At 39.7% G+C, this 24,897-nt stretch overlaps 1 protein-coding gene across 2 annotated transcripts in view; it reads left to right on the forward strand.

Moving 5' to 3' along the window:
* The first annotated feature begins 6,804 nt into the window (after positions 1 to 6,804).
* LOC149204107 (glutaredoxin-like) overlaps positions 6,805 to 24,897 on the forward strand; it is a 167,320-nt gene continuing 149,227 nt past the window's right edge. Inside the window, exons 1-2 of one of the 2 annotated variants that reach the window (XM_089393202.1) lie at positions 6,805 to 7,294; positions 7,378 to 7,451. In XM_089393202.1, the coding sequence (XP_089249328.1) occupies positions 7,035 to 7,294; positions 7,378 to 7,451 (334 nt within the window). In that variant the 5' untranslated portion in view covers positions 6,805 to 7,034. The remainder of the gene's footprint in view (positions 7,295 to 7,377; positions 7,452 to 24,897) is intronic. The other variant, XM_089393201.1, reaches the window with a different exon arrangement.

Below are 24,897 nucleotides of genomic sequence, written 5' to 3' on the forward strand. Positions count from 1 at the left end.
TTGTGAGTGAATCATGAATCAACTCTGATTCAGATCAACATCAAAGCAATTTTCTTTTTTGGAGTGAATGTTGCATATGCAACGCTGTCAAAATTGACCAACAACTTATTTTCCAGTGCTCTATTCCTGCTCTGATTCAAACCTCGATTATTAACATGGAAATTCCCTGTCTCAACACTTTAAGCCTTAGATTGAATATCCTAAGGACTGCATCCACCTAGGATTAAGAATAATTTAGAAACTCTAGGCCACAATGACCCAGGATTAAGAATAATTTAGAAACATCGCAACAATGACCCCAAACAAACGGAGGAAATGGCACAGACACAAAATTTTATGTGATGACGCGATGCCCAACACGTGGATCTCCACGGTGGATAGGTGTCGTACCGGATCCATGCGCTTTGACACATAGAATAACTTATAGAAATAGTTTTATCATAATTAATATTTTACAAAAAGACATATTCCATTGAAAATTTCTTTTCAACACACAGTTAGGTTGCCACAAGAAATCACTACTAGGTTGTAAGCCAAAATGTTTCTGTGACAAGAAAAAGATACAATCTAGTGTTGTAAGCCAAAATGTTTTTGTGACAAGAAAAAGATACAATCTAGTGTTGTAAGCCAAAATGTTTCTGTGCCAAGAAAAAGATACAATCCATCCAAAATCCACATCATAATGTGGTTAGAACCAAAAACATATGACACCCCTATTCTTTATGGCCTTCAGAATCTTGAGTGCCAAAACTCCCCGAGTTACCTTCTTGAGCCAGGTAGGTTGGCCTACCAGTCAAGGGCTGATTAGGAAATGGTTGATTGCTGCCATATGATTGATTCCAATTTGCAGCTTCCAACCATGGAGGTACTGAGTACCCATACCTCACATTTGCACTACTGACCCCTGCATTAAGTGGAGGTGTGTAATGAGCATACAGAGAATTGACACCAACTCTGGTAGGAACAAGGCAAGTGGGTAAACCCTCAGTTTGATAGTGGGGCACTTGAATGTTTATGAGATCTTGGAATAATGGTGTATTATCTGCAATGGAGTCCAATGAGTTTGAAATAATCATGGTTTCATCAGTTATTCTTGTATCGTTGATCATCCCTTGTTCCTTTTCAAGCATTTGTTGCACCTTTCGTTTTTCCTTTTCCTGTCTTGCCATTTGCTTTTGTTGGTACTTAACTTGCCTTACTTTATCTCTTTCAATCCTTTCATATGCTCGACGTTGTGCTGCAACAATCCTTGCTACCTTCTTCTCCTTGACTAGATCCTTCTTTTTCTGTTTTAATTCTTGCATTTCAAATTTCTTTTTTTCAGACTCAACTAATAGGTTTATATAGTCCTCTGAGGTGAGTAACTGTGAGCTTCGGCCCAGACGAAGACTACCCGGTGCACCTTACTTTTTTTCATTGATACTCTCTCTACTGGTAGCTTTAGGAACCATCCAAGTGTCTTCTCCACCCCTCCCACCTGCATGTCATCGCTTGGTACTTCCCTTTCAGTATCTGTTGGAACTGATTGAACTATATCATTATCTTCATTTGATGCCTCATTATGTCCTTCATCTTCTTCCATTGATCTATTGTCCACAAAAAAAATGAACAATTTCACTGTTCAATTCTGCTGGTTGTGAGGGCATGTTCATGCTTTCTTCATTGGTTGCTGAGACACTATGTGCATTCATATTGATCATTGCTTCTGCTAGCCATGAAGGTGGGGTTACTTGGCTTGGCAATGTCAATTGGTCATTGTCAACTACATGTTCAACAATATCATTAATAATATTAGCAACAGGAACTTCATGTTCTTGAGTTGGTGGAACGATCTCCATGTCACTGCGAATTTGTTCATTGTTATATTGTGTTTCACATACAGTTTCATCATCTTCAGCATATAAGTGTCCTTGAGACAGGGAAATCATATTACCAACTGTAACAACATCATCTTGGTCATCTACTTCTTGCACTTCAACACCTGTTTGGGCATTCCCTTCTTCCTGACCATCCACATGAAACGCTTGGCTACAACCAGTATCATGCATAAGAGCATCATAGTTCAGTGGCCAGATTCCTGTCCTCCTAAAGCCAGCCTTGATATTTGATGGTGTCAAAGCCCTTTTAAAAGCTTTACTTGCAAGCTCTGCTAGCTCAAACCTTTTCACCTCAACCCCTAGATTCTTTGCCATCCATGCAGCGCGCTCCGACCTGAAATAGTTCTTGAAAGGGCCAAACACACTAACATCAAGGGGTTGCAGTCTGTGAGTGGTATGAGCTGGCAATGTCAACAGGTCGATGCCTAAATTGTTTGCTTCCTCAATTGTTTGTATAGCCATGTGGCTCCCATGGCCATCTAATATCAAAAGGTGTCTGTTATTAGGCGAGACGCCACCTGGTACCGATGCAGCAAAGTGAAAAAGCCAACTTAGAAACAGTTCTTTAGTCATCCATGCATGGGGATGTGCAGCCATGCATGCACCTGGTTCACAGTTCTGTATATAGTTTTTCAGTTGATTTTTAACTTTGAATAGATAAAATCCTGGGATTGAAGTACCAATTGCGTTGACACAACATAAAATAGTTATCCACTCCCTGCTCTTTGGCACATTTCGACTCCCTCTCTTGGCAATTACCCGCATGCCACAATTCCTCCCTGCCTGTAAACCTGTTTCATCACAGTTCCATATATGGTCTGCTCCATAAGAATGTTTATCGTAAGCACTAGAAAGTGTGTCATAGAACTTTTTCACAACTACAGGGCGCAAATTCAATGCTCTATCTCTATCAAGGCCCTCAGCAGTACACAATAAAAGTTCTGGATGCTTTTTTTTAAACCCAAACCACCATGATTTACCAGGAAACCCATCTTTGAATGGGTTTGGCTTCCCTTGACAGATTTGAGCAACTGTTGATTTGAGTTATATCAACTCTAGCCCATGTCCCAGTTGGGCCATCTCTTTACACCACTCAACCACCTCGGCCTCCTCCTCCTCAATCATAACTGTAAGAGGCCCTCTACGTTTTGTATGAGTCAGTCCATTTATCCAATAATGTATTGATGAGGGAGGAATACCATGTTTTTTTGCAGATGCCCGAACTGAGTATCCATTAAACTCTATGTCGTCAATTGCAACTAACATTTGTTCTTTTGTCCATCCTCTTATAGCACTAATCTTTTTAGTTGAGCTTGCCCCTTGGACTGTTGTTGATGGTGGTTCTGTGGCTGATGGTGTGTTAACATCAGCTGCTGTCACATGGTCATCCTCAACAATGTTCCTTGGTGCATTGTTGGCATTGACATCAGCTGGCCTGTCATCATCAGACAATGTGCATCGCAGATGCGTACCCCTTGTCACTCTCTTGCCACTTCTCCTTGTACGAGCAGAGTAACTTCCTTTTGCCATAGATGCAACAACCTGTAAAATTATTGCATGCATTTAGACATTAGAATATTTGTAAATTATGCTTTATTACTTCTGCAAAAATACTTTTCCTTTATTACAGGAAATTATCAACATGTATGTTACAGGAAATCGAATTGCATTACTTATGTTACAGGAAATCGAATTGCATTACTTCGTAGTCTCTCATTGCAAATTACTTCGTAGTCTCTCAATTTCCTGCCTGTTCATTAGTTTAGCAACTTTAATATGGATTCAAGTAGGATTCTATGATAGTTGTTTCAAATATCATTTTCCATTTTTTTTGCTGTTTGGCATTGCCAAAAATGTCTCAGTACTGCAACTTCTCCATTGCAGTCCATGGCCACCATTCCAGGCATAAATTCTATGTTGGGAACAACTTGCAGCTGTGATTAGCCTTGTGGTCTCTCAATTGCCTGCCTGTTCATCAGTTTAGCAACTTTTATATGGATTGAAGTAGGATTCTATGATAGTTGTTTCAAATATCATTTTCCATTTTTTTTGCTTTTTGGCATTGCCAAAAATGTCTCAGTACTGCAACTTCTCCATTGCAGTCCATGGCCACCATTCCAGGCATAAATTCTATGTTGGGAACAACTTGTGGTCTCTCAATTGCCTGCCTGTTCATCAATTTAGCAACTTTTATATGACCAATCACACAACTATGAAATTCTACATCCAATTTCAAAAGATTCTCTTTCTCAAGCTGTTGAAGTTTGGATATGGGAGCACCAGAAGTGATAAATCATATTAATATTGCACATCAATATGAATTCACATTTTCTAACCTTCGATTTAATGTAAACCCTCTTTCCACAGGGAACTTATCGAGCATTTCAATATTCTGGAGTTACTTTGAATACTTAGTATTTTTTTCGTTCACACTGGATTTTTCCATGTATTCATCTGTTTTCATAATGAGAGTAAATGTTTAACTTTCATAGGGCAGTGTCAAAATTTTGCAAATGTCATTCCAAGTAAATCCATAGTTCATCAATTTAGCAACTTTTATATGGATTCAAGTAGGATTCTATGATAGTTGTTTCAAATATCATTTTCCATTTTTTTTGTTGTTTGGCATTGCCAAAAATGTCTCAGTACTGCAACTTCTCGTGGATTTTCAAAATTTTGCTTCGTTTTCCTGAAATAAGTAGTCAAAATTCACCTCCTAGGGCCACCTGCAAAAATTAGTTTTCACATTGATGGATTTACATTTTAATATTTTCTCTAGGTTTTGGATAGCACTCACAACCTCAAATGTCTAATATTCCTTATCTCACCAAGATGGGAGAATATTCCCACAAAAAATGAAAGATGTGAGAATGGAATACCATATCAAGGTGTCCATGTAATACATGAATAACCAGGACCCATGATCACACCACAGAAATTTTGTTACTTTGATTAAGTAAAACATGCCACTTGCATGGAATATTTTTAATCTTCAATTTTGCGTTCATTGGAGAGACCATAGGTTTGATTTGGAAATAGTAGTTGAAGAGGAAATTTGCAAGCAACAATCTCAAGGAAGAATAAAAAGAAGCAATGCCAAAATCTCAGAAGTGATGAAAACCAGGATAACTGTCAAGTAGTTTATCAATGTTTTGTTTTCCTCCTTTGACCATCTCAAAGCATGATTCCTTTGAGCCCATATCTCACCATAAAACACAACAAAGATAATGGTCCATGCCAATACCACAATGATTTTTGATACCATACTCATTCAAATTAGTGAAGTCTCTTTTGACGCTAAACTGTATTGTATTCCAGCGTCAAGCAATGACTACCAAAAACATAGGCTTACCTATGTAATGAAGGCACTAAAGAGCCCTATTGATGTGTCTCTAGTTTATGATAAGTTATAATCAAGATTGTTTGCTCTTGTTCTCATCATTGTTGCCGCATGGTTATTAAATACAATTTTGAATTTATTTTTGCTACAGTAGCATGGAACTCTTTTGAACCGCGTCCCTATTATCTTCAAGAAAACCAAGAAAAACCTCCCTCGGAATATTTAGTTACTCTAAATATTTAGTATGGCCAGACAGATCATGTAAGAACTCTGATAAATGAAAACAATGAAAACAGAACTGTAAGAACAATGACTTTCAATGGCTGTTTGTGAAACCATCCAGGTATCCTTCTAGCAGTTATGGCCAGACAGATCATGTAAGAACTCTAATAAATGAAAACAATGAAAACTAAACTGTAAGAAGAATGAGTTGTAATTCATATAACTAACCTGGATATATTGGCCACTGTTTTGTGATGTTGTCTTCAAGTTCGCTGAATGGTTTGAAAGCATAAGATGCAACTTCAACAGTGGGTGGATTTATAGTTTTGGGCACTTGAATTTAATTGGTGGACATGGATGCACATGGATTGCAATGGCTTCATTTTGAATGTGTGGTCTGAATTTAATTTGATGTGATCTAATGGTTGGGAATTGGTTATTTGTTGATCCATGTGCTTTGATATGTTTTAATGAGAAATAGAGTGAGTTAGGTGTCATTTATTGCAGTTATTGGGTCTGAGTGTCATTTATTGCACAAAGTGGGTTTAAATGTTATTGGGTTGGGTGTCATTTATTGAACATAGGGTGTTTAGTTGTTGAACAACACAGCAGTTATGGCTGACATACATTCCCTTTTGTTATGTGCACGTAGGCATATTTATTTGGGACGTAACGCTGTAGTTCTGATGAGTGGGGGTTGAAGTCACCGCTGCTTTCTACCTCTGGAATAGACCATTTTGGAAGCCTTTATGGTTTTCGCTGTTTTCTAGTTGGGTCAATATGGTTTGCAGTCTTAACTAGTAAAATACTATTTATGGACAGTTGTGGGCCCAGTGAATGTATGGGGAAATTTTGGACATAAATTAATACCTATTTATACTTAATGTTATTTATTTTTGTTTAAATATTGATTTCAAAAGTCTCAATTTATGGTAGTTTGGTAGATCCTTGCACAACATTAAGAATCTCTCCCCTACTCCTTGGATGGACACTTTATAAAACCAGTTCACCTAATTAACAATGAAAACCGGTTCACCTAATTAGCAATGAAAACCAAATATATTTTATGAGAATATTATGACACCTCTGACTCCTTTCTTTATAAAATCGGTTCACATAATTCTACTCGGAGAATATTACCACACTGCTGACTCAGTGAGCATGCCACAGGACACAAGCCCACAGAACGCGAGCAGTGTACTGAGTGTTGACCACAACCGCACAAGAGGGGCTTGCTCCTCCAATGAGCAGATCACAAAACACAAGCGCCGTACTCGGAATTCAACAACCCAACGACAACCCAACAAGAACGGTTACTCCTCCAATGAGAAGACGACAGAACACAAGCACTATACTAGAATTGAACCAGCCAAAGATAATCGCCCAAGAGGGGATTAGCTCTGGGTCGTCTATGACGCATATGACCCGATTAAATTCTCAGCCAATAGAAAAAATTATCACACAGGAGAAGCAATAACATAATGCTTAAGCACTGACAGTACATACCAGATTCAGTAGCGCAAAAGAAAAGAAGAGAAAATAACTAACGCATTTCTACAATCTGCATTGCAAGAGAGAAGAAACGAAAATAAGAAATGGCTTCGCTGAAGCCCTGTGCTTGCAAAGGGCTGAGCTATTGGAGAGCAAATGAAAGTCCCGTGGCTCCTCCCCTTACCCCTGAATTTGTGGCCCTCTCTGCTAAAAAATTTTATCATCCACTAACGGCGACACAGAGCAGAAGCCATGAGTATGGCATTAGAAGCATGTGTGCCTCAGCAGGCTCTAAGCTAGAATTCTCCATTAAAGAAAAGATAAGTGAGAACCCACTAATAATCTACTCTAAAACTCGGTGTCCGTAAGTATAACTACACTCTCCTACTGCTATTACTAGTCTTTTTCCATTGTTGAAGGTGTGTAATGTTGGTACTGCATTTGCAGGTATTGCCGTGCGGTGAAGGATCTTTTCAACCGTCTGGGTGTTAAGCCCATGGTTGTTGAATTGGATGAGCTCGGTAAGTATATATAAACCTTATTTATTGAGTTCGGGTGTTTTCGGTTCTTCAAAGAAACATGCCGAGTCCGGTTTTTTAAGTTGTTCAGGGAAACATGCCCAAGGTCAGGGGTTGCATAGCATAACGTGTACATCCTTTGGCTAAGGTGCCAGGCCTGGTTCATTCCTTTTTGAGATATGCAATTTGGGTGGGGCAGATCGCAACAAGAATGGAGCCCTGATGGATGGCTTATTGTGCTGTACACCAAACCTTGAACAAAATAACAAACAACCATTAATAAAACCCAACTTGTCTGTCTATACAACATAGTTATTAGAAAAGTTTGGGATCTTGAAAAATGCTTGAAATGTTTAGAAATGTGAAACTCTTAAAAGTACATGTTGCAAAAGTTTGGGATTTTGAAAAATGTTTGAAGTATTCGAAACATATAAAATTATACGTATACTTGTACATGTTACTCAGAAATGTAAGTAAAATTTTGTCCTCATACTTTATTATATCCCAGCCAATTTTTTGCATTTTATAATTAGGGCTCTTGCTCTTTTTTATATTTCTGCTGTATCAACCTTTTAGGGCAAAGTTTTCAGGCCTCTACTCAAGAATGAGGAAAATAGTGAACCAATACTGGGGATCGATAGCAATCTGTTAGTTTGTGTAGCTCGGACAAGTGTCAGATGGTGTCTATGAGACTAAGGAACACAATGGATTAATTTTCTTCAATACTCAGAAAGAGTTTCTAAGGAAAATTACCTTAATTAGAATTATTTACCTAGTGTATTAATTTTCCTAAGTCAAACTTAGGGAAATGGCTTCATTAATCGAGATTAATTGAGGTAAATCGATTTTCCTCTAGTGACTTTTAGAAAAATCATGTGATGGGGTCAAGATGATCTTAGCCATTGATTGAGAATAGATCGTGGCCATTGGGTTGCTCATGAGAGATTATAAGATGAAAACAATAGGCATTTGGAGAACACATCTGAGACACAAATTTGTAGTGATAGCAAGGGCGCAGTGATAGCATGGAGGACACCAAACAACGAGGAATCAACAATGATTGAATAAAATATTTCCGAAGATAATTTATTCATCAGTTTCTTCCAGTTTTTGAGATCCAGAGGGAGAAAATTCCCCAGTTTGATTTCTCTGTAGGAGGTCGAGATTATTTTGGTGCGCAAGGGTTTCTGGAGGCCGAGTTTACATTCACATGTGTGGGAGAAAGAGCCAGTTTCTGAGGTCGATTTCTTCCAAGGAGGGCCGAGAGGTCAAGTCGAGTTTGTTGTTGGAGGAGGTCGAGTTTGCTATAGGCCGTTAGGGCCGAATTTCCTTCAACTAGGGCCGCATGTGTGAGGCGTATGCTCTTGCAGAGGGAGGCTGAGTTCCTTCTAGATATTTTCATGGTTGGTACCTAGAGAAAATAAATTATTGGAGATTTGCAAGATTATGACAAGTAGTTGTAAAATTCCAATCACAGATTTCGCTGAAGAATAATAAAAATCGTCATCTGCTGCACTAGTTTTCCCTTCAGGGTTTTTCCAGGGAAATTTTTCCTAAATATCAATGTTCATTATTTGTGGGTGTGTGCAATATTTCTCAGTTCCTGTGGTTTATTTAATTTTCTGTGAAGTTGTAGTAGTATTTTATTCAATATTTGTCGCATATAAATTGAAAAAGGCAAATAATATTTTCACATAGGAGAATAATAAGTAGTATTTGCAACAATATTTAAAAATTTCACACAATCAACCTGAATATGGGAGATGAATACAAGGGATATGTGACAAGTTTCAAGTATGGATTATCATGGACATGCCACATTGATCAATTCCTCCTATTTGTGCCCCTATTAGACAATGGAAAGAAAGGGCTTGTTACCGCTCAATGTGGCAGGGGTCCTAGGAGGGGTTCCTAAGGGATAAGTACTAGACCAAATGGCAACAACGGGACAAGGACTCACTATCACCTCAGTCGATGTCCCCTACTCTTTACAGATTTTCACGGATGGGAGGAGTCCCAGTATGAAGGAAATCACAGGAATTATAAGGTCTAAAAAGAACCTATTTTGTCTTAGGAAGCTCGACAATTTTATTTTCAATAAGTACCCATTCTTAACATTTAGGTATAACCGTATAACCTCTATATCCACACTATTTGAGACATATAATTTTTATTCAAATAACATTAAGACCAGTTGTTAAAATACTCATACATAGCAAAGTGCAACATATATAGAGTGTATCTCGGTACCAATTGTATTTTGTTACATATTTTATATTAAATATACCATGGTTAAAACATGGTTGACTTTGATTTGGTATTTTAATTTCAAGTGCTATAGTATCATCCCATGCAATAGAATGAAGTATGTATATATATATATTCCAACTGTAATCTCCCATATCTTAATCATAAAATAATATCGAATTTATGCTCATTTAATTATGGCCATATGTTTTGCTTTTAGGTGTACGGGAGTTTCGTACCACGATTGCCTCAATTCTATCCATATGGAAAATCTGATGTGAGCCACAATAGGCAACCCATGTGACTTCACATGGCTACCTTACCTAACACATTTTCAATGGTCATGATTTAGTCCCTATGGAATGCAAGCTGGAGTCTTTTCGAGGGATGAAACCATACCCCTGGATTCATTTCTCGCTTGCAACTTTTGTTTGTTGCTGCCAGAGTGCGGCTTAGCTCCATGACACCTCCAAGTGGGTGTTCAAAATTCATGCCAAATGCTAGACATTTAGTTTTTTTTTTTTAGTCAACAAGTGATAAAACTTGGTATTTCTCTTGCTATTTATAACTTATCTCTCTAAAATTCTCTCCTTCTTATCTTGTAATATTTTTTTTCAAAGTTCCAAATGTAATCGCAGGGTATTTAACTTACCTCTTAGTTGCATTGGTTTGAGTAATATAAATTTGTATGGATCGAAGCCAGTTCGAGCAACATGAAGGCCATTAGGGTAATATTTACTTTGAATTTCGTTATCTCTTTCAGTTCTCTAAGTTTTTAAGAGAGGGCGAATTTATTTATTTAGCAAAGATTTTTAATCTTTAGAAACTCTGCATATTTCACTACTAAGATATATGAAATTCTATTTTTGTTTTAGAATCAGTTAGTATTTAATTGATGTCGAATACTCTCGGTCATTTTACAGAAAATGTAAAGCCCATAACAACGATAAAGCCCTAATTTAAAATTCTTACAGAATTGAACCTTTAAATTTATGAGACAAGCAAACATTCTTTGAAATTTGACAAATCATCAATAAATACTTGTAAATTTTGTTTGGAGTGTTCCTAAAGTCGAACTTCTGTCTGATGATGTTTCTAGTGGCAGTTGTTCCCGCTTTTGTTATCAAAATGACCAAAACCTCCTAGCCAAACTGGGCACAACCTCAGTACCCAGTTTCAAAGTACTTCACAAATGAGATACTCTGCCCTCGTGCCCAAAAACTCAAGAATAATTTAGGCTTCTCTCAATTTGTAGCTTTCTCAGTAATTTCTTCCTTCCTGCACTACCTGCACTTCGTTTCCTATGTAAAAAAATTTCCCTTGTCTCAATAGTACTCCCTTCCTTTTATTTCCTTGTTTCACTGCTTTTCTTCCTCCTTGTTACGTGGAGCCTTGCATGCTATATATTTGATCAAATCTTTTTATCCATATTTGATTTTCTGATTCAGTGTTTTATAATTTTAACTGAGTCGGTTCATCCTTTTAGAGGATAGATTTGTTTGATGATGTTTCTGATCGTCGTTGTTCTTGCTTTCGTTATCAAAATGACCAAAACCTCCCAGTCAAACTGGGCACGACCTCGGTACCCAGTTTCAAAGTACTTCACAAATGAGATGCTTTGCCCCCGTGCCCAAAAACTCAAGAATAATTGAGGCTTCTCTCAATCTGTAGCTTTCTCAGTAATTTCCTCCTTCCTGCACTACCTGTACTTCATTTCCTCCCTCAAAAAAATTCCCTTGTCTCAGTAGTACTCCCTTCCTTTTATTTCCCCGGTTCACCGCTTTTCTTCCTCGTTACGTGAAGCCTTGCATGCTATAGATTTGATCAAATCTTTTTATCCGTATTTGATTTTGTGATTTAGCCTTTTATAATTTTAATTGAGTCGGTTCATCTTTTTAGAGGATAGATTTTATATATGTAGTATTTGATTTTTTTATTAATATTAACTTTATTCAAATATTAATTTAATTTATAATTTTAATTAAATTGTTTTATTATTTTATTTATTTAAACAATTGTAGTTTGTAACGTAATTTATATTTTCTTTTGATTAAGGATTTATCATTTGTATATGTAATGGTGGTATACCTACTAAATACCCAACTTAATATATTTTCATTATATTTTGATAAGTTAGAATTTACTTCGATGATTGATTTATTAACTTAAGTTTAGATATTTTTCCATATTAGTTGGTATGTATACTATTGCAATACATGCGGGTCATGCATATGTAGCTATCATATGGATGTCCCGTATGTATGCTAATATTCACATTCTGTTTGTAATTGTAGGTGGGCCATTACATACACCCCTCCTTAAAAAAAAACTTCGTCCCGAAGTTAGGATTTATATAGTATATTGATAATTATTTAGTGATTAGTATAATCATGTAAGAATTGTATTTCAGAATTGAATTTGTTTGACATGGGGCATTTTAAAATTTGTGTTCTTGAATATTTTAAAATTTTACAAGTATAATATTCATGTCTTGCCTCTGTTAGGTTCCCAAGCTATTCTAGAATCATCTCATCTTTCTTAATCTCTTCCGCTTTCATCCTATCTGTCCTCTACTAGAGTATGCCATGGCGTCAGCTATATTGATCTAACCATTCATAAACTCTAAGGATGACAACTGATGAGCCTCATCATTGAGTAATTATATGGGCTTTAATTGTTCTTAATTCACCTCCTAGCTTAGTCAAACCAACTATTCTCACAACTTATTGCATACTTTTGGTTATATTTTATTTATGAGATGAGTTAGAGTTGGATATTTTGCTTTGTGGTCTAATGTGCATATAATGCAAGAATAAAGGATAAAAGCAAGGAAAATGCAGGCATAAAGGATAAAAGCAAGGAACTATGGCAAAGACCTTGGTCAAAACTCGAATGGGACAAGGGAGAGTAATTATGGGAGGTAAATCCTCCTCATTTACTATCCCTCCATTCGAATATTCCTCCATCAGCTCGGAGTGCAAACAACCATCACCTTGAAGACTAAAGGACAGTCGAGCAAGTGAAAGGGACAGAAACCAGTTTTTCTTGAGTTAGAGGCCAAGCCTCCCTGATTTCAAGGAAGTCGTTAGAGACTTCAGATGTATAAATAGAGAGGCTTAGACCTCAATAGGATTCAGACTTCTACTGTAAAACTCTGTTTTATTTTTGAGCTGCAAAGACTTGTGACAATTTGCTCTGTAATCCAAGGTTTTTATAATAAGAATGAGTTCTGTTTTAAGCCAGCTCTGAGTCAACTCCAAGGGCTGAAGCTCTTGGGTTAGGGCCCGACCCGAGCAGCCAAAGCTCCTCTTTACTATACATGTATGTTAGCATAGAGTTCTATTCTGTTTATTTGGTTAAGTAGTTTCATGGTTTTCTGTTCATTTGCTTAAGTAGCCTTATGGTTTTCATTGTTTATTTGCTTAAGTAGTTGCACTTTCAGTACAACAATATAGCATAGATTATTCATGGTTTTCCTGTTCACTTGCTTCAGTAGTTGTAGTTTACTTCCATTTATGCCTTCTTCAGTTCATAGGTTAGTTAGGAGAAAAAGATCACTATCGGGTTGTGCGCAGGTGTCTAGGCCTCATCTCCTCCCTCTGGGACCATGATTGAGGAAGGAAACCTTCAGTAGCCCAAAAAACACAGGTTTCTGGTTCTCGCATGAGCTATGGAGTTCGCTGTTTGATGTAGTTATTTGGTCACCCACACTGGTTTTCTCTGTCTTTTTCGTTTAAAACCGCCTTCAACATGTTCCTCATACATCGCTTCCTCGCCGTTAGATCACCAACAAACCTTCACAATCACCGTCCGATTTACTATTTTCTCCAACTGCTGCTTTGCGTGGAGTCCACCACTTACTTTATGCACTTTAAGTCTCCATCGTCGATCTGCCTCACCTGATCCGACGACTGTCGCGTCATCCTATCACTTTAGGCGCTTTAAACCCCCACCGTCGATCTACCTCGCCTGATCCGACGACTATCGCTTCACCCGATCGCCAACTAGCTTGGCCGATCTCCACCGTTGATCAGCCTCGCCTGATCCCACGGCTGTCGCGCAATCTCGCGCGGATTGTTGCACGACCCTTATCCGCTCGAGAGCACGCGAGAAAAGTGGTTTTCTCGTGCTACGTGTTGCTCAGTTAGGCTAATCGCGTAAAATTTCAGAATACAGCTTACGGCTTTGAGGGCACGCGATAAACTACTTACCGCCTTAGAAACCTGCTCCATCATTTCCGCACGTTTCTTTTTCTTGCGATACGATCTCCGCCGTCCATCTCTTGACTTCATCCGCGCGATAAGATCTCAGCTGTTCATCGCTTCGTTACCTCGTTCGTCCATCTCTGCACTTAATCCCTCACGATACTCCGCCGTTCATCTGCTTTGTTAACCTCGTTTGTCCATCCATTCACTTAATCTCTGCGATTAGATCTCGGCCATTCAACTTGTTCATTAACCTCGTTCATCCATTTATTCGCTTAAGCCTTCGCGGTAAAATCTCCATCGTTCATCTTGTTAGTTAACCATGTTCGCCCATCTATCTACGTAACCTCCTGCAATCCGATCTCTGCTGTTCATTTGCCTTTCACCCCACTGATCCAACAGTTCTTATGCACTTTTGTATCCCTACATCCTCCTTTCACCAATTTCGATATCCGACTGCTTTTTCCGCTTGAAAACTGATTTAGCTTAGTTTCTTTTGCTTACACCTTAGTCTGGTTTTGATGCTCTTTACCTCTGCAACTTAGGTAGCAGCATTAGATTAGTGTTAATTTAGCAATTCTGCTTAGCATAGCTGTTTGGATGGTTAGTTAGGTTATGGTATGGTTTAGCATTTCATGCTGTTTTCTTCAATACTGCAGTAGAAGTAGCTCTCCCTTAGGATAGATTTTCTCTTCTTCCATCAAAGAGTTAAGCTTCTTCTGACCCTATAGAAGTCTGGCTTGGAACCCCTGGGGTCTCTTGCCAGATGAGCAGTGACAACAGGCAGTACCTTCACTTTTACTTGTGCATATAGCATTGTCACCTCCAAGTTTGTATGAACCCTGGGTTGATAAGTAAAGCTGGTAGCCCTGGGAGTTGCAGTATTCTTGTTGCAATACCTAGGCTCATCACTTTTTGGCGCCGTTGCCGGGGAGGTGTCTAAGTAGAAGTAATTACTGCTTTTTTCTACTTCTAGTCTTCAACTTTCTTTTCTTCTACTTCTTATCCTCAGTTTTCTTCCATTAGTTTATTTCCGCAAAAGTAATCTAGATTCTTTTTTTCTTTCAGTTGTCATTATCTGCTTTCCTTTCCATTTTGTAAGCACTTTCTAGCTTTAACAAAATCTTACAAAAACCAACCCAAAAACATTTCCTTTCATGCCTCGTAGGAATAGGGACAATTCAGGTAAATTCTTGACAAATACCCCTACTGCATCCAACAGTCAACCTTCTCTCTTCTTCGGTGACTGTGAAGTGGAAGAACCTTTAGGTGAGCAACCTTACATATTTGAAGAACCTACAAGGGAAGAAGAAGAGGAACAACCCATTTCTACTGAACCAATGGCTGGAAACCAAAATGACATGGGAGATAGAGAGAGAATTGAGAGTGCCTTCCCCATCAGGGAGACCAATGGGGACACTAAGATGAAGAATATAAGCCTCTCTGCTCTACCTTATTTCCATGGCCTGACCACAGAGGACCCTGCCACTTTCCTATTTTAATTTGTTGTTATATGCCGAACCTATGACTTTATAGATGATGAGCAAAAGTTAAAACTATTTCCATCTACCCTCATGGATGCATCATTACGCTGGTTCATGGGTTTACCTGGAGATAGCATCACAACTTGGGCTCAGATGCAACAGACTTTCAACAACAAACATAGGGACTACTGTAGGTCAAACGATACTAAAGAAGAGATTTTCAGGATGACCATAGGTCAGGATGAATCCTTAGAAGACTATGAAGAAGGATTCCAGCTCAGTTACAAAAGGGTTAGGTGCACACTTGACCCTGAGTCACTAAAGTTGGTCCTACTTAGAGGAGTAAAGGAAGATCTTTTGGATACCTTACACATGATAGCAGGAGGAGATGTCTACCAATTACCCTATGAGGATATCAAGACTATCTTTAGAAACCACTCTAGGTCAGCCAAGAAAAAGGGTAGGGGTAGTCAACCTATGGCCAATACATCATCCTCCAACTCATCAATGAAGGGTGAAATTGGAAATATGCTGGAAGATTTCAAAAGTGATATGCTGCAAACCCTTGCCTTGCAATTGGACACCATGAACATCAAAAGGAAGCAAGAGGAAGTAGAGAGAGCCTTGGCCATCTTTTGTCCTAGATGCACCAGGAGGCATCCTAGGAATGAATGTCCATTGAACTGTATTAAGATTTGCTTAGTCTATGAAGAAAACCACTCCACAGACAAATGCCCTTCTTTACTTGGACTCAAAACTATATATCAAGGAGCTGAAGGGGTCACTGAGTAGCTTTGCTACGTCAACCAAAGGAGACCTCCTGGGCCTAGACCATACCAGCAGGGTATGCAAGGGTCATCCCATGCATATTACAACCCCAACCAAACCACAACTATACCTTCTTGGGGACCCCCTGCTCATCCTTCCTGGTCTACACCCCCTCCTTGGTCCTATGCATCTTAGTATCATTCCCAGCCAACCAGCCAGTCATTTCAACCTTATGTTCAGCCACAACCTCAGTGGAATACCCCACACCAGGGGTGGAGGCCCCAATTCAACAATGTTCCAGCCCTATTGCCTCCACCACCTACCCAACCACAACTCCTGCACTCTGCTCCACCTAAGCAACCCCAGATGCCTGCCCAGCCAAATCCAAACCCAAACAATAGGCAGGCTCAACAAGTATATAGTGGAGAGACATCATACCCAACTTATGCTGTAGAAATCTAGGAGATCAACCTAAGATCCGGGAGAATTCTCCTTGATAACCAACCTCCCTCTCCACATGGGGAGGTTGAGGAAGAAAGAGAGGAAAGCAACCTTAAAGTAAATCCACCCTTTCCTGAGATATTAGCCCAACCACTCCAGCCCACCCCAGAAGAAATTGAACTTCTGGGAGAATTGAAAAATCTATGTAAAGATCCCCCTTCTCCAGGCAATCAAAGATATTCCTATTTACAATAAGTTGATTAAGGAGAAGTGCTTCAAGCATCCAAGAATAAGAAAAAGGGATGCCCCTACCATTAGTGTCATTGGGCAATTGTCTGACTTAATGTTGGGATAGGTAATCTGTCCAAAATATTTGGACCCTGGAAGCCCTATAGTAGATGTGCACATTAATGGCACCATTATCCCACACATTCTGATTGATCTTGGGGCTGCCATTAATGTGATGACCAAGGACACCATGCTCAAGCTCAACCTCCAAGGGTCATTGAGGAAGACCACAACAGTTCTGCAACTTGCAGACCGTTTCACAGTCACCCCTGAGGGAATTGTGGAGGATGTGATGGTCTCCATTGACTCCTGGGAATACCCAACAAATTTCCTAGTTCTTCAGCCTAAGGCTAAGCTCATTGGTTACCCTCTCATCCTTGGAAGGCCATGGTTGGCCACAACTGATGCTTACATTAGCTGCAGAGCTGGGAATATGACCATCAAGAATGGGCATATGTCTAAACAGTTAGTCCTATACCCTCCTACTCAACCTTCCCTAGAGCATGATTTACCTTTATGGTTGGAGGTGGAGGAAGAAGATGAGGTTTATTCTGCCCAACTTTATGTTTTGGAAGCAACCATAGGAGGAGGACAACAAGATGAGGATGACTTAATTGAACACCTACTCCAAAATCCAACTCCTAGTTCATTACTATTAGAAGAAGAAGTAAGGGAAACCTAGAACAATTATCCAACTGACTTATGCTTAGCCAATTCCAACCCACTCCGTGTTAAAACCATAGAATTTGGCTCAGAGAAAATTGAGAATTAATCCATCTCTGTCTTCTCTTGAAGAGGGAGAGTTATGCAACATGTTGAGAAAAAACCTAGAAGCCTTTGCTTGGAGTTATAAGAAAATGAAGGGAGTACACCCCTGAGTGTGTACTCACCACATATACATCAAAGAAGGTTGCAAGCCAGTTAGGCAACCACAAAGGAGGATGAATCCAGCTCTTAAAGACATAGTCAAAGAAGAATTGCAAAAATTGCTAGATGCAGGATTCATTTACCCTATCTCAGACAGTGAGTGGGTCTCTCCTTTAGTGTTAGTTCCAAAGAAAAACGGTAAATGGAAGATTTGTGTAGATTATAGGGAGTTGAACAAAGCGCAAAGAAAGATCATTTTCCCCTACCTTTCATTGACCAAGTGCTAGATGGCCTGGTAGGGAAGAAGTTCTTTTCTTTCCTAGATGGATTCAGTGGGTACAACCAAATTCAAATCTGCCTAGAAGACCAGGATAAGACCACATTCACCTGTCCTTGGGGTACTTTGGTCTATAGGGTCCTTCCTTTTGGCCTATGCAATGCTCTTGCCACTTTCCAGAGAGTAGTCTTGAGTATTTTTGCTGAATTGTTACATGATGCTGTGGAAATCTATATGGATGATTTTACACCTTATGGCTGTGATTTCCAAGAAGCCCTGACTAACCTAGGCAAAATATTACACAAATGCATTGAAATGAACCTGTCTCTCAGTCCAGAAAAATGTGAATTCTTAATGATTGAAGGGACCATGCTAGGTCATTCAATATCTTAGCAAGGACTGCAGGTGGACCCAAATAAAATAACAATCATCCAAAGGGTCCCACCTCCACAAAAGCAGAGAGATGTTAGGAGTTTCTTATGGTTAGCCGGATACTACGGAAGGTCCATAAAGGACTTCAACAAGTTGGCCTCTCCTTTGTTTGGGTTGTTGGCCAAAGATTTTGAGTTTATATGGTCAAAGCGCTGTCAAGAGGCCGTAGACATTCTAAAGGATAAGTTAACCACTACACCAATCCTTAGAGGCCCAAACTGGGCCCTCCCTTTTCATATTCATGCTGATGCCTCACACAAAGCCATAGGAGCAGCCTTAGGTTAGGAAGAGGAGAAATTGCCCTATGCCATCTATTTTATTAGTAAGAACCTATCAAAGGCTGAGCTAAACTATACTGTGACCGAAAAGGAACTCTTGGATGTTGTGAATTCATTAAACAAATTTAGGCATTACATTATAGGCTATCAAACATTTGTGCATACTGATCATGCTGCAATTAAATATTTAATGAATAAACCAGATGTGAATGCTAGAATCATAAGATGGTTGCTTTTATTACAGCAGTTTGATCTAACTATTGTTGATAAGCCTGGTAAGGAAAATGTTGTTGCTGACTTTCTATCTAGGATGAATCTGCCTGCAGGTGAAGAAGGAATGGTGGATGACCAGTTACCATATGAGCATTTGTTTGCTATTTCAATTCTCTCCCCATGGTTTGCTGATATAGCAAACTATCTGGTATCATCATAGTTCCCACCAAACTTGCCCTCCAAAGAAAAGAGCAAGATAGTCAGAAAGAGTTCCCCCTTCACCTGGATTGGGGACAATCTGTTCAAACTTGGCCCAGATCAAATCTTAAGAAGGTGTGTAAAGGAAGAGGAAGTCTTTGACATCCTTCTGACCTGTCATGATGGACCTTGTGGAGGTCACCTTGCAGCAAAGAGGACAACATTCAAAGTGTTGCAAGCAGACTATTATTGGCCTACTCTTCATCAAGATGTGAAAAAGTATATTAGTCAGTGTGATCAGTGTCAGAGGATGGGAAAGCCTACTCCAAGAGATGAAATGCCCCTACAACCTCAAGTGACTTTTGAGCCATTTGACAAGTGGGGCATGGACTTCATTGGGCATATTAACCCTCCTTCAAAGCAAAAACAACACATCATTGTGTGCACTGATTATTTGACTAAGTGGGTTGAAACCAAGGCAATTAAGGTAGCAACAGAAGAGAAGGTGGCTGAGTTCCTAAGGGAGAATATATTCTACAAATTTGGGTACCCTAGAGAGCTAGTCACAGACCAAGGCAGCCAGTTTACCTCCAGCATGATTGAAGAATTGCTCAGCCATCACAAAATCAAGCATAGGACCTCCACTCCCTATCATCCACAAGCTAATGGGCAAGTGGAGGTGACCAATAGGGCACTGGAGAACATCTTAACTAAGGTAGTGAGCAACAACAGAAAGGACTGGGCAAAGAGACTAGTTGAGGCCACCTGGGCCTATAATACCACATGGAAGATCACCACTGGATTTACACTCTATGAGCTGGTTTATGGGAAAAAGGCTTTGCTATTCATTGAGTTTGAATATAACATATTGAGGATGGCAACCCAACTAGATTTGGATCTCAGCCATGCACAGAAAGAAAGGTTGTTACATTTAAATGGCTTGGATGAATTCAGAATGCAGGCCCTCCTACATACAAAGATAGTTAAGCTTCAAAGGAAGATATGGCATGACAAACAAATTAAGGAGAAGCAATTTCAAGAGGGAGACTGGGCATTGTTATATGATTCTAGGTATAAAGACTTCAAGGGCAAGCTAAGAACAAGATGGCTTGGACCTTATGTGGTGGAAAGATGCTATGACAATGGTTCAGTGCAAATCAGAACTATTGATGAAGAAGCCATTCCATTGCTAGTTAATGGACACCAATTGAAAATGTACAAGAGGCCTGTATCAAAACAAGAGTTCATTGACAATATCAATAAGATAGTGATGATGGTGGAGCAAGTTTCGGCTCCTCCCTCATCAGGTCACTGAAAAAGGAAAAAAGAATAAGGATTTAGGTGAAAACCTCCATGAGGCGCTTGAGTCCCATCTTTGGGTTGAAAACCTCATGAGGCGGCCCAAGGATTAGAAAAATGAAAAGGATAAGAAGATCCCTTGGTGAAAACCTTCTTCAAGGCACCCAGGGCAGATATCTAGGGTGAAAACCTCTCTGAGGCAGCCTAGGTGTTTTAAAATATAATAATAATAATAATAATAAAAAAGAAAAAAACATAATTGTTATGTGCAGGTGGGTGAGAAAGACAACTAAGGAGCAAAGAGAAGATCCAAAGGGAACCCTGCATCACATATATTTCATCTCCTCCACTCCTTACCATGCATCCCTCCATTAATTCTATTGTTTTTCACTTCATTGCTTCAATTCAGGTGAAGATTGTGTTTTCTACAGAATCACCTCAACCATTACCATCATCCCTGCATCCACATACACTCCTACTCCCTCTGTCCGTTCATTGCAGCATCCTCACAGCACCATCCAACAACATGATCAAGAAATTTTAAGGGAGACACCAAACATTGCCAAGTGGTGATCCAAGAGCTCCACAACAGTAGCAGCATCAGATCCAAGGGCTCCACAGCAGTAGCAACAACATGAGATCCAACTTTCCAAGAGCTCCACAGCAGCAACAACAACATCAGATCTTCAGTCATAGACACCTGCAAAAGCTAGTAAACCATCAACAGACAACAGAGGAGGAAAAAGAATGACCATCAACAACACCTCTGATCTTTGACAACTGCAGCATGGCATCAAGATCATAGGTAAGTATCCCACTCGCTCACTCATATGCATCATTTGATCAAAAGTTGTAAAGGTTAAGAGGTAGTTGTTTTATAAGTGAAAGGGTGGCAAAAAGGAAATTCTTTAATAAGTCAAAGGAGAATACAAGAGTCCATAGATACAGAATTGTTATGGCAACCATTTGGGAATGCTTTAAGAATTAAGACTTGGGGTAGAAACACCAGTTCACCAAAGACTCGGCATACCCTATTTCTTGATACAATCACTCATAAACTCCAGTAGCAAAGTAAAGGAAGGAAATTCCCAACTGTTGGCTCAACATGGTTTGATCAGAATCCTCATTGAGGATGCCCTCCAAAACCTCAGGATCCCTATAAATGGTCAGTGTTCAGAGACTTACCAGCAGAGGATGACATCAAAACCCTCATTTATGATGTTAGTCCTTCTGTCAGAGAGGAGGAGGCAAAACAAGAAGAAGAAGATACAGAGCTAGATGCGGATGAGATGGATGAAGAAGAGACTGATACAGAGGAACATGATGAAAGAGAAAACAAGGAGGAGGATGCTGAAACAAAGGAGGAAACGAAGGAAGAAACTGATGGAGATGTGAAAGAACATAAAAAGGAAGAAGATAAGAAAACAGAGAGGACAACTACAAGAAAAGAAAGACCAACTAGCATATATGGTCAGCCTCTCCTTGGAGGCCATCCAGTGTAGAATGCCAGCTAAATCCTATGCTCTTTACCTCAGAGAATGATGGCTGCAATTTCAGATTAAAACACTAGCACAAAGGGGCACCATGCCATTTCAGGACTGCAGACAGTTTATTGATCTTTGTGATCAAAGTGCACTAGAAGATAGGGCCAAAATGGCTGAGTTTTACTTGCACAACATGGCCCTCACAGACATGAATATTTGGGATCCTAATGCAGAGCTAGGAGATCTACAATTAATGGCTTTGGCATCATCGATGAACCATGAGAAGTCAAGGGCTGCAGAGATGAAAAGAATATTGGCCAGAGAGCAAAATGAACCTCTTTTCATCAGAGTTGAACAATCAAATCCCATGGCCCTAATCAACACCCATAATCTAATTGCAAATGATCCTCAGCTGGCACCTAGATATCTTGCTACCCAAGAGCAAGCAATTTCACATTTTGAGGATATGTTTAGGCTGCTAAGAGATGATAATATACCTGCTTGCTAAAGGAGATATAAAACACTGCCACATAGCTTGAAGACCAGAGAATATCACTCCCCTCAATGGTTGAGAGAGGCACTCAATAGGACACCTATGTATAAGCAATCAATGCAAAGGTTGACGATCAATTGGATAGGCCTAAAACTCAGTCCACCACTACTCCTAGGGATGCTAGAAGGGAGAAAAGAAGAAAAGGAAAAGAGGCAGTGGGAAGAAGTAGAAAGGAAAGCAGGTGTCTATAAACAAGAAGAAGAGACCACAACAGAAGCATGGGATGTCAGAGAGGCTACTAAAGCCATGAAGGACATGGACATTGATTAAGTTGCTCAGAGGATGAGCAACACTTTCAGTAGGGGGTGATGATGAGCCTCATCATTGAGTAATTATATGGGCCTTAATTGTCCTTAATTCACCTCCTAGCTTAGTCAAACCAACTATTCTCACAACTTATTGCATACTTTTGATTATATTTTGTTTATGAGATGAGTTAGAGTTGGGTATTTTGCTTTGTGGTCTAATGTGCATATAATGCAGGAATAAAGGATAAAAGCAAGAAAAATGTAGACATAAAGGATAAAAGCAAGGAAATATGGCAAAGACCTTGGTCAAAACTCGAATGGAACAAGGGAGAGTAATTTTAGGAGGTAAATCCTCCTTATCTACTACCCCTCCATTCGAATATTCCTCCATCAGCTTGGAGTGCAAACAACCATCACTTTGAAGACTAAAAGACAGCCGAGCAAGTGAAAGGGACAATTTTTCTTGAGTTAGAGGCCAAGCCTCCCTAATTTGAAGGAAGTCGTTAGAGACTTCAGATATATAAATAGAGAGGCTTAGGACCTTAGTAGGATTCAGACTTCTATTGTAAAACTCTGTTTTATTTCTGAGCTGCAAAGACTTGTGACAGTTTGCTCTGTAATCCAGGGTTTTTATAATAAGAATGTGTTCTGTTTTAAGCCAGCTCTGAGTTAACTCCAAGGGCTGAAGCTCTTGGGTTAGGGCCTGAATTGAGCAACCAAAGCTCCTCTTTACTGTTCATGTATGCTAGCATAGAGTTCTCTTCTGTTTATTTGGTTAAGTAGTTTCATGATTTTCTGTTCATTTGCTTAAGTAGCCTTATGGTTTTCGCTGTTTATTTGCTTAAGTAGTTGCACTTTCATTACATCAATATAGCGTAGATTATTCATGGTTTTCTTGTTCACTTGCTTCAGTAGCTGCATTTGCTGTAGTTTACTTCCATTTATGCCTTCTTTCAGTTCACAGGTTAGTTAGGAGAAAAAGATCACTATCAAGTTGTGCAAAGGTGTCTCGGCCTCATCTCCTCCCTCTGGGACCATGATTTGAGGAAGGGACCCTTCAGCAGCCAAAAAAACACAGGTTTCTGGTTCTCGCATGAGCTATGGAGTTCGCTATTTGATGCAGTTATTTGTTCACCCACACTGGTTTTCTCTGTCGTTTTCGTTTAAAATCGCCTTCAGCACGTTCCTCATACATCGCTTCCTCGCCTTCCGATCACCAACAAACCTTCACAATCACCCTCTGATTCACTATTTTCTCCAACTGTTGCCTTGTGTGGAGTCCACCACTTACTTTATGCACTTTAAGTCCCCACCGTCGATCTGCCTCGCCTAATCCGACGGAGGTCACGTCACTCGATCACTTTAGGCACTTTAAACCCCCACCATCGATTTGCCTCGCCTGATTTGACGGCTATCGCTTCACCCGATCGCCAACTAGCTTGACTGATCTCCACCGTTGATTATCCCTGCCTAATCCAACGGCTATCGCGCAATCTCGCGCGGATTGTTGCATGACCTTTATCCGCCCAAGAGCATGCGAGAAAAGTGGTTTTATCGTGCTACGTGTCGCTCAGTTAGGCGTAACATTTCAGAATACAGCTTACGACTTTGAGGGCACGCAATAAACTACTTGCCGCCTTAGAAACCCACTCCATCATTTCCGCATGTTTCTTTTTCCCGCGATACGATTTCCGCCGTCCATCTCTTGACTTCATCTGCGCGATAAGATCTTAGCCGTTCATCGCTTCGTTACCTCGTTCGTCCATCTCTTCACTTAATCCCTCGCGATACAATCTCTGCCGTTCATCTGCTTTGTTAACCTCGTTCGTCCATCCATTCACTTAATCTCCTCTATTAGATCTCGGCCATTCATCCTGTCATTAACCCCGTTCATCCATTTATTCGCTTAAGCCTTCGCGGTAAGATCTCCACCGTTTATCCTGTTAGTTAACCATGTTCGCCCGTCTATCTACGTAACCTCTTGCGATCCGATATCTGCCGTTCATTTGCCTTTCACCCGACTGATCCAACGATTCTTATGCACTGTTGCATCCCTACGTCCACCTTTCACCAATTTCGATCTTCGACTGTTTTTTCCGCTTGAAAACTGATTTAGCTTAGTTTCCTTTGCTTACACCTTAGTCTGGTTTTGATGCTCTTTACCTCT

This window comes from Pinus tabuliformis, chromosome 1_2 (assembly GCF_031772625.1).
Source record: "Pinus tabuliformis cultivar Carrire ecotype Pingquan chromosome 1_2, CPIR1, whole genome shotgun sequence".
NCBI lineage: Eukaryota > Viridiplantae > Streptophyta > Pinopsida > Pinales > Pinaceae > Pinus > Pinus tabuliformis.